At 40.6% G+C, this 15427-nt stretch overlaps 1 protein-coding gene across 2 annotated transcripts in view; it reads left to right on the forward strand.

The window, feature by feature from the left end:
- Window positions 1-919: 919 nt before the first annotated feature.
- LOC148425419 (pleckstrin homology domain-containing family G member 4B-like) overlaps window positions 920-15427 on the forward strand; it is a 28886-nt gene continuing 14378 nt past the window's right edge. For both annotated transcript variants that reach the window (XM_088411383.1, XM_088411384.1), the window contains exons 1-9: window positions 920-1061; window positions 6569-6766; window positions 8135-9368; window positions 12389-12586; window positions 12754-12877; window positions 13837-13930; window positions 14424-14513; window positions 14971-15087; window positions 15320-15418. In XM_088411383.1, coding sequence (XP_088267509.1) covers window positions 993-1061; window positions 6569-6766; window positions 8135-9368; window positions 12389-12586; window positions 12754-12877; window positions 13837-13930; window positions 14424-14513; window positions 14971-15087; window positions 15320-15418 — 2223 coding nt within the window. In that variant the 5' untranslated portion in view covers window positions 920-992. The remainder of the gene's footprint in view (window positions 1062-6568; window positions 6767-8134; window positions 9369-12388; window positions 12587-12753; window positions 12878-13836; window positions 13931-14423; window positions 14514-14970; window positions 15088-15319; window positions 15419-15427) is intronic.

Consider the following 15427-nt stretch of genomic DNA (forward strand, 5'->3'; position numbering starts at 1 on the left):
GGGACACGGGATGTGACATGGCTACCGGTATTTTATGCAGAGTTCTGCGATTTTCAAAGCTCTGTTTTATTTCAAAGGAGTTGAAGCTGATACAGGAGCTGAAAATAGATGATAATAATAGATGATAGACAATGCTGAATTAATGTGACTGCTGACAACTTGTGCAAAAGCTGCCTTGAGTATTGTGGCAGTCACACAAATTGATGCACCTTTCACCCCACTTTGTGGCTAATTTATCTTCCAAGATCATTCTGCTTCGATGTCAAATTTGTCTTCCTCAATAGAAGTATATCTCTCATGTGTCACAGGGTTCTAACAGCCGGTTAAAGTATTGGGTTTTCCCCTGACAAAATTTGAGGGGAATGCTATTGTCGTGAGCGACTTGAACCACCAATCCTGCGCTGATGTCTTCCTTTCTTTTTTTTGCCCTTTTGAAAAGCAGCAGAATAAGCTGAAACCCTAGTCCATTTGTATTGTGGGGACAAAAGAGGGCCCATTGTGGCCAGGAGGGGTGCGGGGTGCTGCTTGTGGAGGTAGAGGTGCAAGGGGTCACTGGGCCAGAGAGGAGTTAGTCAGAGTCCGACCCCTACTGGGTGGAGAGTTTGGGACTCTAGGACCAAGTAGCTTGCATGTGTGTGTGCGCGTGGGTGTGTGTGTGCACATTGGTGTGTGCGTGCGTGTGTGTGTGTGTGTATTTAGAATGATGAGTTTCAGCAGTTTGCATCTATCCAGCTGGAAGAGGTTTTCAGCATGGAGAGGCAGGGCTTTGGGTGTATTCTGGATAGGAGGAGGGAGTGCGATTGAGTGACGGGGACGCTCTCACGCCCCAGCAGGAGTTTATTCACGTCCAGCTGCCACAAAGCACAAGAGCTGGAAATGGACCTGGTGAGAGGGCAGCATTGGGCTGATCATACACTGCATTGTGCAGCTTGGATTTGACACAGCTTATTTCGTCATTAAAGAACCGCCTGGGATTTTGATCAGGTGCCTCAATGCTGTCACATGGCAAAATGCACGCCAGAGCCAAGTCGAGGAGTTGTGACAACTACCTGAGTATTAAGGTATGGACTTGACATGCGCTTTGGTGACTTGTGCTGGCATGTACTGCGTGTAGAAGTTATTTAACGTGTTATTTTGTTTACTGCTTGACTTCAGCCCTTAAAAAAAGCAGCTGTCTATTTATATTTGCATAAAAGAAGAAGAAGAAGAACAATGTGGACGCTGACACTGCATGTTGTGGCTGTTAAATGACAAACATATTTCTCTACATTTATGTTTTAATTAAAAAAACATTATATAGAGAAAAACATAAAGAAAAACATTTACATAAAGAAAAACATTTTGAGTTTTGAAAACAATACATAACAATTCACAGATAAATGTTTTTATGAACTTTACTCGCTCTGTTGTCTCGCCATGGATAATCGACTTAAGTTGTGATCTGTTGAAATTCTCTCTGATGTTAGATGCATGTGACAAAGCCCAATCAGGAGAAAAAAAAAGATTTAAAATGTATACTTGTATCACTACTTAGGTCAGTGAAGTACACAACTTTGTATCCTCTCTGATAAGCAACTTTCCTTTATCAACTCCCAACTTGTTTTGGTATGCACCCGTTCTATATTTACCTTGCACAGGAATCAACAGATTTTTTTCTAGAGCTCTTTTTGACTCTGCTGTCACTTCCCACTTTGTATTTTCTCTTTCCAATATCGCAAAGAAATATGTATACAAGTGTGTGTTGAGGAATGTAGAATACTACTGCATGGAGTCAAAAAGGTCAGCATGGGCTACTCAAGAACAATATCCTGCAGAAAGTGCTGTTTACATCCTGTCAAGCAAAGACATCAATCGGCCGACAACATAAATCAAGTCTTTCTCTTAACTATGGCAAGACTCTTAAAAACAGCTTTAATAAGATGGCGCAGTTAAGATTCCCTACATGTATTTTCAAGCCTAAAATGTAAGTTCCCAGAAATTACCATTTGAAACCCTGAAAAATGACTGCTTTCAGAACATTTGAAACTGGGCCACTCTTATGATTTTATTCAATACGAACTGTCATACTTTTGAAAAACATCTTACCTGACAACTGAAAGCCCTTCAATTATCTCTTTAAAGGGGACCCTCCCAGGGCTACCCCCTGAGATGCATAAAAATGCATAAAAATGGATGGATTTTGTTTTGTTTGTATTTTTTAAATATGTTAATAATGTTAATCTAATATTTAATTTCTACTGTAAATGTATGTTTTTAGTATGCTGATTAGATTCACTTTTATGTGTCAGGCTAACTGTGCTTGAATGTTTGGGGATTTGAAATCAAAAGTCAATCACACTCCAAAGTTGACACTGATAGGCTGTCATTGTGTGTGGCATAACCTGATAGGTTCCTGTTGTGAATGGGAGATCAAGTTAAGGGGCAGATGGAAGTTATGAAAATGAAAGTGCATGTGAGAGCCGTCGGTCTGATGAATGGAAAACACCACATTTGATAATCATAAAGCAGTGCTTACCAAAGAAGCAGCTACTCTCAAATGAAGCAAAAGAATGGTTACAAAAACTGCATCTGTTAAAGTCTGTTTAATAAAATGAACACACTTTTTTGTTGATATCAATCTTTTGATCTGCCACAATAATACAATGTGTCTAAATTTTTAAAAAAAAGCTGGTTGAGGGGTTCTGAAATGTTTAGTTAAGATTAAAGTAAATGAATTAATTAAATTCATTATTGATCTTAATTATTCTCAAAATTGTACAAACCTTTACAGTACTACTAAAAAACAATATTAATCAGAATGCTGTGCTTGCACTAAAGGGGGTGCATTGAACATTATATTGTGAAGAAAATATTTGGTTTAAAACTCTGTCATTGTCCAAATACTTCTGGACCTAAGTATACAGAACTTGTGGTCATTTTTTTCACGCAGAACTTACTGAAATATTGATCTTAGAGTAAGTGACCCTCAAAGGTTAACATTTATCACTAAGAGATAGCCCTCCCTAAAGAAGCTTGTTTTTACTGTCGTCAAGGCCACAAACCCAGACAAAGCCTGGTAACTAATGAACAGGCCAAACAAATACAATTTTATTTTCCACTTTCATTTATGATTATGAATGATGATTATGATTGTCATAACTGCAAGCCCAAATCCATTAAGTCTATCAAGTCCAGTTTTTTGCTGATCCTTGTCATTGATTCCTATCAATAGAGTGGACGAAATCTTTAATTTAAATGACCTGGCAGGTTTGAACCACCTGTGGCCTTTTGGCATCATCCTGCTGCCTGTGAGACTCTCAGTAGCTGGGGGCTCTCCTGTTACACTCCCCTGGTGGCTTCATGCTTCACTGAATGCCTGGTAGGCAGCCTTTTGTGCCCGTGACCCACTAAATGAGTCAGCGAGCACCTCTCGATCACTCTCACTCCACCTTTCGCTCGGATGCAGCCTTGGTGTATGCCTTTTTTTCCCCTTGATTCATTTTTTGTTCCAACTTAAAAACTATTGGATGAAGGCATAATGGATGCCCAGAAGCTGTGTTGTTTCACACACTGAATTAAATCTTCGGGCTTCTTTTTACGCATGTCGGTAACAGCTGTTTTTCTAATGTCTCAGACAAAAGTAGCCCACCTGGATCCCGAGGCCACTAATTCCTACCAATCTCCTCCATCTCACAGGCAGCCATTTACCAACAAAACCTGGGATCATGAAAGGGTGGGACTTTCCTCTTCATTACTATGTCATGACCGAAGGTCTAAAGCAGGGCAACGTCTGCATTCCTGTGTACAGCTGAGCTCCTTTATTTTGTTGAACATTAGATAAACTTGCACGAGATGGGTTCTAGTTCAAGACTTGTAATAAATAGTTTTAAAGTGCTACATAAATAAAGTTGAGTTTGTACTCGACTGCAGACAATTCACTCAAAGTTGGTACAATTTCATTGTCGCTGGCAACTGATGTCATTAGATGTGTGCAGGTTCAAAATTAGCAGAGATAAGGGTGGGATTTTCTTAACAACATTAAATGAGCACTTCAAATGCTTCAATAATACCCCATAATAAATAAATGTAAAAAAAAAAAAAGATTGTTTTTGTACATGACAAATTCTGTTGCCCACGCTGCTTTTCTCACCAACAATCTTCCATCTACTCATTAAATAGAGCTATTTAGGCAAGTGTTAGCATTTGAATAGTGACACTTAATTTTCTCCCCTGAAAACTGAATGTATATTTGTAATTGAAATTTAAAAACCAATGACAGAGTGTAATATTCTGTATAGAAGGCAAAATAGAAGAAGGACAATGTTGAAAAATAATAGTTGGTTTACTCCAATTTGTCTTTTGACCAGATAGTCAATATAATACAAAAACAAAATTGCTGTTTTCCCCATACAAAAGGCTCACTTTCTCCAGAATGCTGGAATCTGATTCCAAAATCTGATTTTCAAAATTCCATCAGCCTTATACGGTACTCACATCGAAGTGGCTTTTCACACACTTTGCATTTTGACAGATTTTCATTTTTTAATAAATCTTGTCAAATTGCAACTAGAGATGGTAGAATTAATCAATTAATCAAAAACATTAACTTTTTATTATTTTAAGAATAGACTAATCAGCCAGAGCCATTGTTTAACAAAGTTATCAAAATCCTCAAATTTCAGCCTCTCAGCAGTAATTCGGATTTCTGCAATCCTCCATAGTATTTGTTTGGTGTATCTTGGCTGTTTAATTTAAGTACTGAATCCGTTCTAGAAAGGTTAGCAAGTACAACATCCTTCCCTTTTGTGTAATATTGTTTTATTTTTTATATCACTAAACAATACCGAGTTAACAACAATGGTTGGTGTTCTACATGTATTAGCTTGAAAATCTCAGGTCCCTTCTTGTGCTTTTTTTTCCTTCCTTGGGAACCAAAAAAGGAAACCTAGTGACCCATCTTCACAGTGTCACGAAGGCTTTCCTTCCATTGTTGGCATTCTCCTCATAAAACACCACGTTGTTCTTCTCCTGCCTAGTGACTAAAGCCTAGAGACATTTCTGTCCCGCTAAGTGCTGTCTGACTACTAATGGAGGTGGGCGCTTTGTTTCTGGAGACCAACACTGTACTGCTCACACCACTTAGGGAGGTGGTGATCACAATGAGGGCCTTGTAGCCAAGTCGTGGCATGTGTACCAAGGCAGTGAACTGTACTCAATCTCCTCTAATAAACAGCGTTGAGCTGCTGAGTTCAACAGTCCTACAAAGGGTAAAACGATGTGCTGTCTGATTTAAACCACTGAAACATGGGATGCTTTGATTTAGTTCACATTGTCTTGCAAATGTGACCGAGTGAAAGTTCCAAAATGTTTTTCAATAGTGTTACATAGATGCCAAATGGTGGGACTTTCCCTGGCTTTTCTGTGTATCTGCATGGTTATCACGAATGGCAGATGTCCATTGTACTGTTGTGTTCCATTTGGGAAGGACAGATAGCGGTAGGATGTTTGGCCTTGGCGCCCTTGCCTGAGCTGTGAACATGACTTCCACTCCAGATCAGTCTCTTTATGCTCCATGACCGCCATTTATTCTGGCTAATGTACTTTTCTAAATAACTAACCTGTCAAGTCATGTATAAGTCAGAATTTTTTTTAAACGCGCCTCGGCTGCTATTAGAAGGTCAGGCTGCACTGGGTGGATTTTCCAGTTGTGCTGTTTGTGTCCACTCTGAGTGACGTCACTTGGTCCAGGTGTTTCCCCTTTGTCTGATGGAAAGTTCATCACCGGCCCGTGTTTCCTATCATGATACAACTTCCTGAATACATGGGATCATGATCAGTCTGTAAATAAGCATATTTATCTGCAGTTATGATGATGGTCATTCATGAGAAACAATCAATCTTTCTGGTACATAAGCGTTTTTTTTCCAAACACGGTTTCTTTTGGAAATGATATAAATTTGCATGAGTAGTCTTTTCATGTTTTAAGGGGAAGTCAAGACAAAAATGTCCTATACAATAATATGCACCCCAACACCATATTCTTATTAATACAATTGTTAATTGACTGAGCCCAGACCAATTGTGATGTCAGCCCACAGCAAAATGTCCGCCATCTGAGATGGATAAAAATGAGAGGATCTTGCTGTCTATTTCAAATTCCACAAACCCAATTTTACAAGAATGCCTTGTTTAGTCTATTGGTAGTGCATAGAACATATTATTTAAAAAAAAAATATTTGACTCGACTTCCCATTTAAATGGTCATATGTTACAAGTTTTCAGTTCAGCTTGTCACATTATGTTCTACGATGGTGGACATTTCTTGTGGTTTTACTGCAATGTGTGTAGGTGGTATGATAGTAGCTGTGAGACTGTGCTGTCTACATGAATAATGTCACAGATAACCAGTGTCATCCGCCAAATAACGCAATATTGAACATATTTCTATTGTTGCATTGAAGGAATAGGTTTCTTTTGACCATCATTTAGTAAGTGATTAACTAAGCATTTTTTTGGTCCTCCATACATAAAAGTGAGCCAATCTATACTCTGTGAAAGTCTGGATGAAACATTTCTGTGTTTCTCTCAGGACGCTGAGTCTTTGGACAGCTGTATCCAAAGCACTTTGTCGGCCTTGTACCGGCCCTTCAGCGCTACGGCCTCCACCGTCCTATGGCAACTTTTCAGCGTGGTGGAAAGACAGTATCGTGGGGACGGCCTTCGCTGCTTCATCGACTTCTTGCTTCCAGCCAAGAGGATTCTTCAGATCATCCAACAAGAGACTTGTGTGAGTGGTTAATTTTTGTGTCATTTTGATCTCATAATGTTAGTCGATACAAGTACATCCTCCTTTTTGATGTTCTTATGCATGTTCAACTCAGTGGAGTATTTAACTTGACTATAGAGATATGTCATCTGAGTTTTATTTATTAAACTTTGGAACTGCATTTGTTGCGGTATCTCAAAGTGTATTTTATTCAGCATCTCCAGAAGATAGCTTGTCTGTTCACGGTATTAAAAAGTATTGAATCAGATTTGCTGCAGAAATCCTGTTAAAATCTCATTAGCATCTGAAGGGCTTTCACATACCCTCAAGGGTACTTGTACATCCATCTGGGAACTGCTTAAGAAACAGTTTTCTAAACTTTACTTATTTTCTTTTTTTTATATATATTTTCTACTTAGATTAATACCTATTTTTTTCCATGTGCAATTTATACCAATAAAAACACATTTTGCCACTTGCAGTCAACTTAAAATGACATCACATGTACTCAGGGCTCAGGCTACAACTCCTCACGGCTCCGCTGTTTTCTGGGTTTGGTCATGTGACGTTCGCAAGCTTAGTATGATTGGTCACTTGCTACCTGAGTCAACAGTACATCTCACATCATTTTCAGTGAACAGCGGATGACTAAATGTATTTTTGGAGGTATTAACTGTACATGAAAAACAATGAAGTTATTGAAGTAAATATGAACAAGATAAGTGGCTTGGTGACGCTGTGAATAGCACATCTGCTTCATAGTTAAAGGAACCAGAGTTTAAATCCACCTCACTCCGGCCTTCCTGTGTCAAGTTTGCATGGTCTCCCCAAGCCTGTGTGTTTTCTCTCTGGGCACTCCGGCTTCCTCTGGCACGCCAAAAACATAAATGGCAGGCAAATTGCACATACTAAATTGTCCTAAGTTGTGATTGGGTGTGTGATAGGTTGTTCATCTCTGTGTACCCCGCGATTGGCTGGCAACCAGTTCACAGTGTCCCCCGCCTACCGCCTGAAGCCAGCTGGGATAGGCACCAGCAAACCTGTGACCCTTGTGAGAAGAAGTGGATTTAGAAAATAGATGGATGAACAAGATATTAACGTTTTACTGCTGAAAATGGTTAAATAAGTCTAGTATCCCTTTATTATTTTGGTCACAACAAGGTTTTGGTTGTTTGGAAACCAGGCTTGATCTGACAAGTCTTTCTAAGACAAATGATCACAGTCAGTGATTCATCATGTGCTTAGTGACTCTCTATTAAAGTTAAATATGTGTTGTAACTTTAGTGACGATTTTGGAGACAGTGATGCAAGTCGCCTCACAAGCTGTCTTTACACACAAAAGGCAATTTGTTCCTGGGACAAGTTTTAACTGTATTTCCCCTCTTCCAGTTGAGGTTCCGAGGACTGCTGCTCTATAATGAAGGGTGGCCTCTCTGCATCCATGACAAAGTGGTCTTGCAACTGTCGCCCTTGCACAAAGTGAGGCTAAAGCAAGGAGACTTCTACCTTCAAATTGTCCCATTAGGCCGCAAGGCTGCCAAGCTCGTGATAAAATGCTTGTCGGCCAGTGGGCAGGCCATCGTGGAGATCCTCATTGCGGAGAGCATGTATGGCAGCGTCTTCACCGCTGAGTTCCTGCAGAATGTAACACTGGAACGGAACCTGCACTCGCTACAGAACTGCCTGCTTACAACTGGCAAATCTGTCTACAGGACCCCGTGGAAGAACGTGGTCAACCCTCTGTTTGTCAGCAGCACAGCGGAAGCCATCATGCAAGCACATTGCAGCAGGGTGGGCTTCCGCGGCCAACTCAGCACCTGTAGTACGAGCGGATCCACGGGCACCCTGGACAGTCATCGAAGCTCCAGGGAGTCCCTCCATTCTCAGGGAGCGGATTCCACTTTTTCGGAGCCCATCGCACTAAACAGAAACTGCACGGATACCAGCAGCGATAGCCATAGCATGCATAGGGTAGACATAACAACTCCCATCATTAAGATCAGCCACACTGAAGAACGTGGGACAGAGCACAGTGGGGAGGACACTGGCGGGAAAGAAAGAGGACCAGTGTCTAAGATGCTCTCTTTTAGTACGGACCTCAGCAATCCAGGCCCTCGTAGACGTCATCCAAGAGACTCTGCGGCTTTTGAGAGCAGAAGACTTTTCAGGAAATCCTACATGGAAGCCCTGCAGAACCCCATGAGCCTCGGCTCCAGCACTGAGTCCATCCTGGAAGAAAATACAGAACCTGCTGGCTTTAGAGACGGCTCCGTGACGCCAGGCAGCAGCCCAGACACTCGTACTTCTTCTCGAGAACACTTATCCCGGAGGTTGGGAAGTCGAGGTTGGCTCAGTGGTGACGATTCCAGAACCAGCACACCTTTGCATTACTTACAGAAGGGACTGCGGAGTGCGGAGAGACGGGCGGAACGCCGCTCCAAGTCGCTGGAGAGGGCTAACAAGGCTGGCCAGGGTAAAGCTCACAGAGAGAGGTCTTCTTCTGGCGGCTCAACTAGCATCTCCCCCAAAAAGCTGATGAATGGCTATGTTCTTCGATTTGGGAAGTTGGAAGTGGAGGCCTCTCTTCCTGGTTGTGAAAGGAGGAGCAGCAAAGAAGTGCCAGGTATGTGCCAGTATCATATGTCATGATATGCACCTCACAATGTTCAAACTTCCAAAGATCATTATATAATTTTTGTCATAAAGACTTTCTTTATTTTGCCCAGATGGGGACCGCAACAAACATACAATACATTAGAATCTGGTGTTGTCAATGTCAGAAGGGAAATCAAGTCAAAGGCTATTTTCTTTGTCATTCTTCCATGATTAACCCTCTTTAACAACTGATATTGTTCCACAATTTAATTTGAAACATCATTCACACATATTTCAAAATGGGCTCAGTATACTGTGATTCAGTATGGCTCATCATTTTACAAGTAACACAACAAGTGTATGAAAACACAAATTTGGGAATTGAAACTATAACAGGCTAAATGTGGGCAGGTTTTAAAATGATAGCCTGCAGCAAGACTAGCTACAACAGCTCATCAAGAGTGAGACAGCTCACAACTACGAAACATTAATGCCGTCACTGCTGACAGATTGCTTTTTCAAAGGAGACTTTTTGTGGATTTTGGCACCTCTGTGTGGGTGTGTGCAAACGTATGGAGTGCAGGTTTGGAAAATGAAGTCACATCTGTGTGTTGTCTTTTGCACTGAGTGTTTTGTTTGGTTTTGTGTTGTTTCATGCAGTGTACTGTAGCATAGGTAACAAATAACATAAGGGTGATGTCTGAGGGGCTTTTTTGTTATGGAGGAAGCTTATTTCATGGGTTGGACAATAACTCACTTTGAGAAAAATCCTATTTTTTTCATATTCATTAAGTAATTTTACTGTGGTCATTAACATAAAATAGTATATATATATTTTGTTTTAATTTACTCCCTTCACTTAACCTTTGCTAATGTAATATAGGAAAAAGGAACAGTAAAAAAAAAAAAACATAAAATGCTGATGTTCTTTTTTTACTTGAATATGTGCAATAATAATTATCTGTGCCTGACCATTAGCTTTTAAATGATTTTTCTAGTCTAGACTATACTTTACATTTCCTTCGTTTGAATGGGCAAATTAATCCAAAAACAACGTTTGAACATTACAATAATATATTCTATCCAGCCTATAAACATAATATTCTGATTAATAGTGTTTGTGGGATATGAATTCAACAGCAACATTTACCTGTCAAGCTAAAATGATATCACACTTGCTCAGGGCTCGGCTATTGAAAACAAATTCAGAAAACAGGTGAGCCATGATTGGTCAATTTTGAGCAACTGTTATGTTGTTTTCAGTTGACAACAAGTCATGAAATGGCCGCCCTTTGAGATAAAAACGTGTGGATCTTACGACTTTAATTTATATTTCACAAACGAAGTATTAGTAGAATCCTGTCTTTAAAGTAGCGAGGCGTGATTGAGCATGTTACTGTAAAGACCATTTTTGGCTTGACTTAGTAAAGGTGATTTCAGTGGAGTTTAAAATACTTTATATATTATTGAATCATCCCACCAGCATCTCACAGAAATCCCAATCCAGTACAGTAGAAGAAGTACCGGTAATCAAACATCAGATCCCCTTTGCACTCCTAAGATGACCTCAGAAGAGATTGCCTTTCACCTGTTGCAAAGCAGGTTTCCCTCAACATTGTTTCAAAGATGACAAAAGATTCTGTAAACCAAGCAGAAGGACCTCTGTATTCTACAATAAGATGGTCCTACAGTGCTTTCAAGGATGGGGATGCTCAGATCACGTGTGGGTTGACTCTATTACAAAAGTACCCTTTGTCAACCAACAAGGTATCAAGGTGGAAAAAAAGATCCTAATTAGTATAAGTCGAGAAAAGATTTAACCAAACAGGCTGAGCACAAGGTCCGATCTCTACAAGCTGATGCAGAGTTATCCTCAACAGTGTGTTGTGTCCAACCAGGAACACAAAAAGCAGATTTTCACAATACTCCAGAGGCTTTACTCTGTGTTTGTCACTTCCTGTGAAAACAAAGCAATTTAGGAAACATGCGGCAAACACTGGCGGGCTCACACAGTGGCACAGGAAATGCACTGACTATTTCAAGACAATAGAGGCTGTGCTGGCTGGTTTTACTCCCACACAACTGAGTGGGACATAAAAGAGGCCTCCAACTATTGAAAAATACAACAGTCACTGGCACGCAATCGGGGACTCTTTCAGTTTCTGTGTTTGTTTTTACTTTTTTTCACACTGCCATCAAGACTTATGACATAAGTCATTTTGGGCTCTTCTAAGACTATTGGTGTCTTCAACATTCATTGGATTTTTTTTTTTTTTTTTAAACATAAACTGCATGTTTACTTACAACGAGCGTCACTGTACTTATGGTATATTCGGAGGGCTGCATCCCTGTCTCTGCTGGTATTAACAGCTGCCTATCAAAGTTTCTCCATTATTGCACTCCTGCTGTGCCAGCCCTCCCAACTTGGCAGAATCCATTCTGCTAAATTGGCAAACATGCACAGCGAACCTTGCGGTAGTACAAAAATCAGGACAAGGCAGCATTTCTGCGTTTTTGATTAATCATTGAACCTCTACTTTGTAATGCAATACTGCCATAAAAACAGGTGTCTAAAACGGGTTTGGAGAAGACCCGTTTAAATGATTTGTTTAAATGACATCACCAAAGTTTCTCGTTTCACTTTCCCACTTTATTAAGAAGAGAAAATGTTGTTTCTCTTTTAGGTTTTGTAATGCGTCACACAAAGCCTAACAGTGAGAACATTCTTGTATTGTACTAAAGTGCAATTTGAGATCAGTGCTAATTGAGATACACAATGAATAATCTTGTGCGGATGTGCTTTTACAAAGCCACACACTAGATCCAGTGTGGAAATTGCATTACCCATAGAGAATGTGGGTTGTGCTTATTAACGGGCCCCAGGGACCAAAATGCTGACGTTTATAATAACGGCGAATTCACTCTTGACTCATGCTGATGCTCCACCTGGCCCCCAGGATGAGTCAGTGTGGTTTACTATGATTATACCACACTGAGGTGAAAGGAAGCTTCTTTTTCTTAAATAGTGGTTTATTGTTAATATTACAGGCCAGGAGGAGGACACCGGTGATGACAGGAAGTCCAGACTCACAGAGGAGGAGTCCGACTGCCCAAAAACTGCTAATGGGATTGCCGTAAGTTTGGGGTCATCATCAAGCTCCTCCAATGACAGTAATTTGTCCCTCCCCAAACGGATGTCAGAGGTCAATCAGGAAATGCTTGCATCTGGCGCTATTATTTTGCCAGGTAAGTTGCACCTTGACCTCATTTCATTCTTCAGTCTCATAGGAAAAACATTTTTGTTTAAACCATGTATCAGTGGAGTCATACTTTATTTTTATATCATAAATTGTGAAAAAGTAGTCCCCTCCTTTTCAAAATATTTCACCCCCCGCTGGTCTTTTGTCTTCCAGGAAGCCGAGATCGCAGTGGGAGGGCGGTATTGCAAGTGTGCACCAGAGCTCAGGTGTGGGCAGGAGAAAGTTGCACGGTGCAAGAACTCAGCAATTTACTCGTCTACTTCCACTCCACACTTCGGTAAGCTTGGAATGGTCTGATTCTTCAGCAAATAATTTTTTACCAAGGTGTGTCCGTTCAACAGACTGATTGCAATCAATTAATTACAGTCATTATTAAAGTGTCATTCTTTTTAATCGGGTTAAACTTGTTTTCACTCTCTAACCTTCTGCTTTCCGTATGAGGATTCTGTCATTTTTTGTTTTTGTTTTTTTATGCTTCGGGCTTCTTTTGCTTCAGTTGTTTGGGATTGGAAAGCAAAGGTCAATCGGACCCTTGAAGTGGACACTGATTGGCTACCATTGTGTTTGGATAACCAAATAGGTTCCTGGAGATCAAGTTCAGGAGCAAAAGAAAGACATCAAATGGAAGCGCACGTAAGAGTTGTTGGTCCGTTATTTGTAGGAAGCAGCTCAAATTTAGCCTTGCACATAAATGCCAGGCACTCAGCTCCAATTGCAGCCACAGCTAACGATAGCAACAGAGATGCCACTGTAGCAAGTCATAGCAAAGCTTTTTGCCAAACTAAACTTAAAAATACTCTGCTTTTGAGCAAGTCTGCAATGAACAGGATAGAATAATGTTAATTTCTTAATATTTGGCCATTGACAAAATAAAACAGCACCATTCCTACTGATGGTTGAAACAGAAGGTTGGAGTGTCCAATACACCTAGCGTGCATGTTTTTGGAATGTTGGAATAAACCGGAGTGCCTGGAGAAAACCCTTGCGGGCTCAGGTAGAACAAACAAATGCCACACAGGAAGGCCAGAATGAGCTGCTTTTGAACTTGGGACTCTGAACCGTGAGGCGGGTGTGACAACCACTCTGCCACCAAGCCCTCTCTAATACTGTATATGTATTTTCATCTGTGGTTGTGTGTATGTGCCTTGTGAATTTTTTTGCCAGTTTCCCTTAAGGCACTGATGGCTATGTAAATATGTAGTCGAAGTGACTAGAGTATGCTTGCTGTGGTTGTAGGAAAGAAAAACGTGATGAAGGTCTGACAGTTGTGATAGACTGCAGAAGGCAGCAGCCTGTTCCAGCACTCTTGTCATCGTTGTCTGAGTTTCAGGTGAGAACAGACAGCGAATGTGCACAGACCTGGTTTGCAATACCCAATAAAGTTTACTGACCTCATGTGTTTAAGCAATGGCAATTGTATTACTTCTTTTTACATTCTATAACATGCCCTATACATTTTCCTAATGTTCAGCGTTTCAGCAGAGGCACACCTTAAAGTTGTAATGACTGCATATCCAAAAGCCTCTTCTGAGAAAAGCCTGGCCTGAGGCCTAACCTGTGCTTACATGCCTGTTTTTAACTCGCTGTGACTGAGTTGGTGTCAGAAGACTTGCAAAAGCCATATGATTACATTTTTGTGTCTGACTTAGAAATCCTCAGTCTGGAAACCCAGACATTGTAAAAAAGGACATATTAGCACCTGTCTACATGTGTACCAATACCTTTATAGGCCACTACAGTAAAAACTCTCATCCTTTCAACTTTTGACATTATGAGTAGTCGTAATCATTTTAATAATCGTGAACATGTGCATGTTTCTTCAGACACTGGTACCAAATGCACTTTACTCAGTTCTTTTCCTGGTGGACAAGGAGGCAGCAGCCAAACCTGAAAGGGACATTGTCAACGTACAGGTAAGTAAATATAGTTACTGTCACATGAGTAAGTCATGCGGTGACTTTTTAAAGTGGCTGTTCCCAGTAGGTTATCCTTGCCATGCATCTGCCTATTCTCAATAGTCTGTAGATTTGGGTTTTAAATCCTGGTCCTCGAGGGCCGCTCCCCTGGATGTTTTGTGTGTCACCTGGCTGTGACACACCTGATTCAAATGGTTAGATGCTCAGCAAGGTCCACAGAAGCTTGATAACTGAGCATTTGAATCAGGATTTTGTAGCAGGGAGACATATATGGTAAAACATCCAGGACACCGGCTTTTGAGGAGCAGAATTGATAGATGTTTTTTGGATGACTTCATCTTCTGTAACTAATGGTGTTTGTTGCCTTCTTTGTCCCCACCCAACTCTTTTAATCACATTAGTGTTAAATACAGACAAGAGATGTTCACTGACCCATGTGTTTGTCTCACCACAGACTGAGACATTGTCATCATTGAAGTCTCTGATGAAACATATTGAACAGCATCAACTCACGCGTGACTTGGATGGCACCTTCCATTACGACCACAACCACTGGATGCTCTTCAGACAGGTGAATGGTACAGACGACGGGCAGAAAATAACAGTTTGGTTAGCTGGGTTTGTTAATCCAGATCAGATCATCTGGATTGACAAATTTGGATGAAGAATATTCACATTTCTATGAATAATAATCGAATGAATAAAAATGTAGAATGAGTATTTTATTTTGTCATTTCTCCTTCAAAACTATTTCCGCCAAAACTGAAGGCAAAGCCTAACAAACCTTTTTGAAACACTTACAGAAAATAGAGCCATTTGCCAGCAGCTGCAGCGAAGCCATTGCTTCCCTCCAGGAATCTATTGCCACGTTAAGTGACTGCGGCAACCTGAAGACATCTGAAGTATGACTT

Source organism: Hippichthys cyanospilos, chromosome 3, assembly GCF_059441005.1.
Source record: "Hippichthys cyanospilos isolate Australia breed blue-spotted pipefish chromosome 3, RoL_Hcya_1.0, whole genome shotgun sequence".
NCBI classification, from domain to species: domain Eukaryota; kingdom Metazoa; phylum Chordata; class Actinopteri; order Syngnathiformes; family Syngnathidae; genus Hippichthys; species Hippichthys cyanospilos.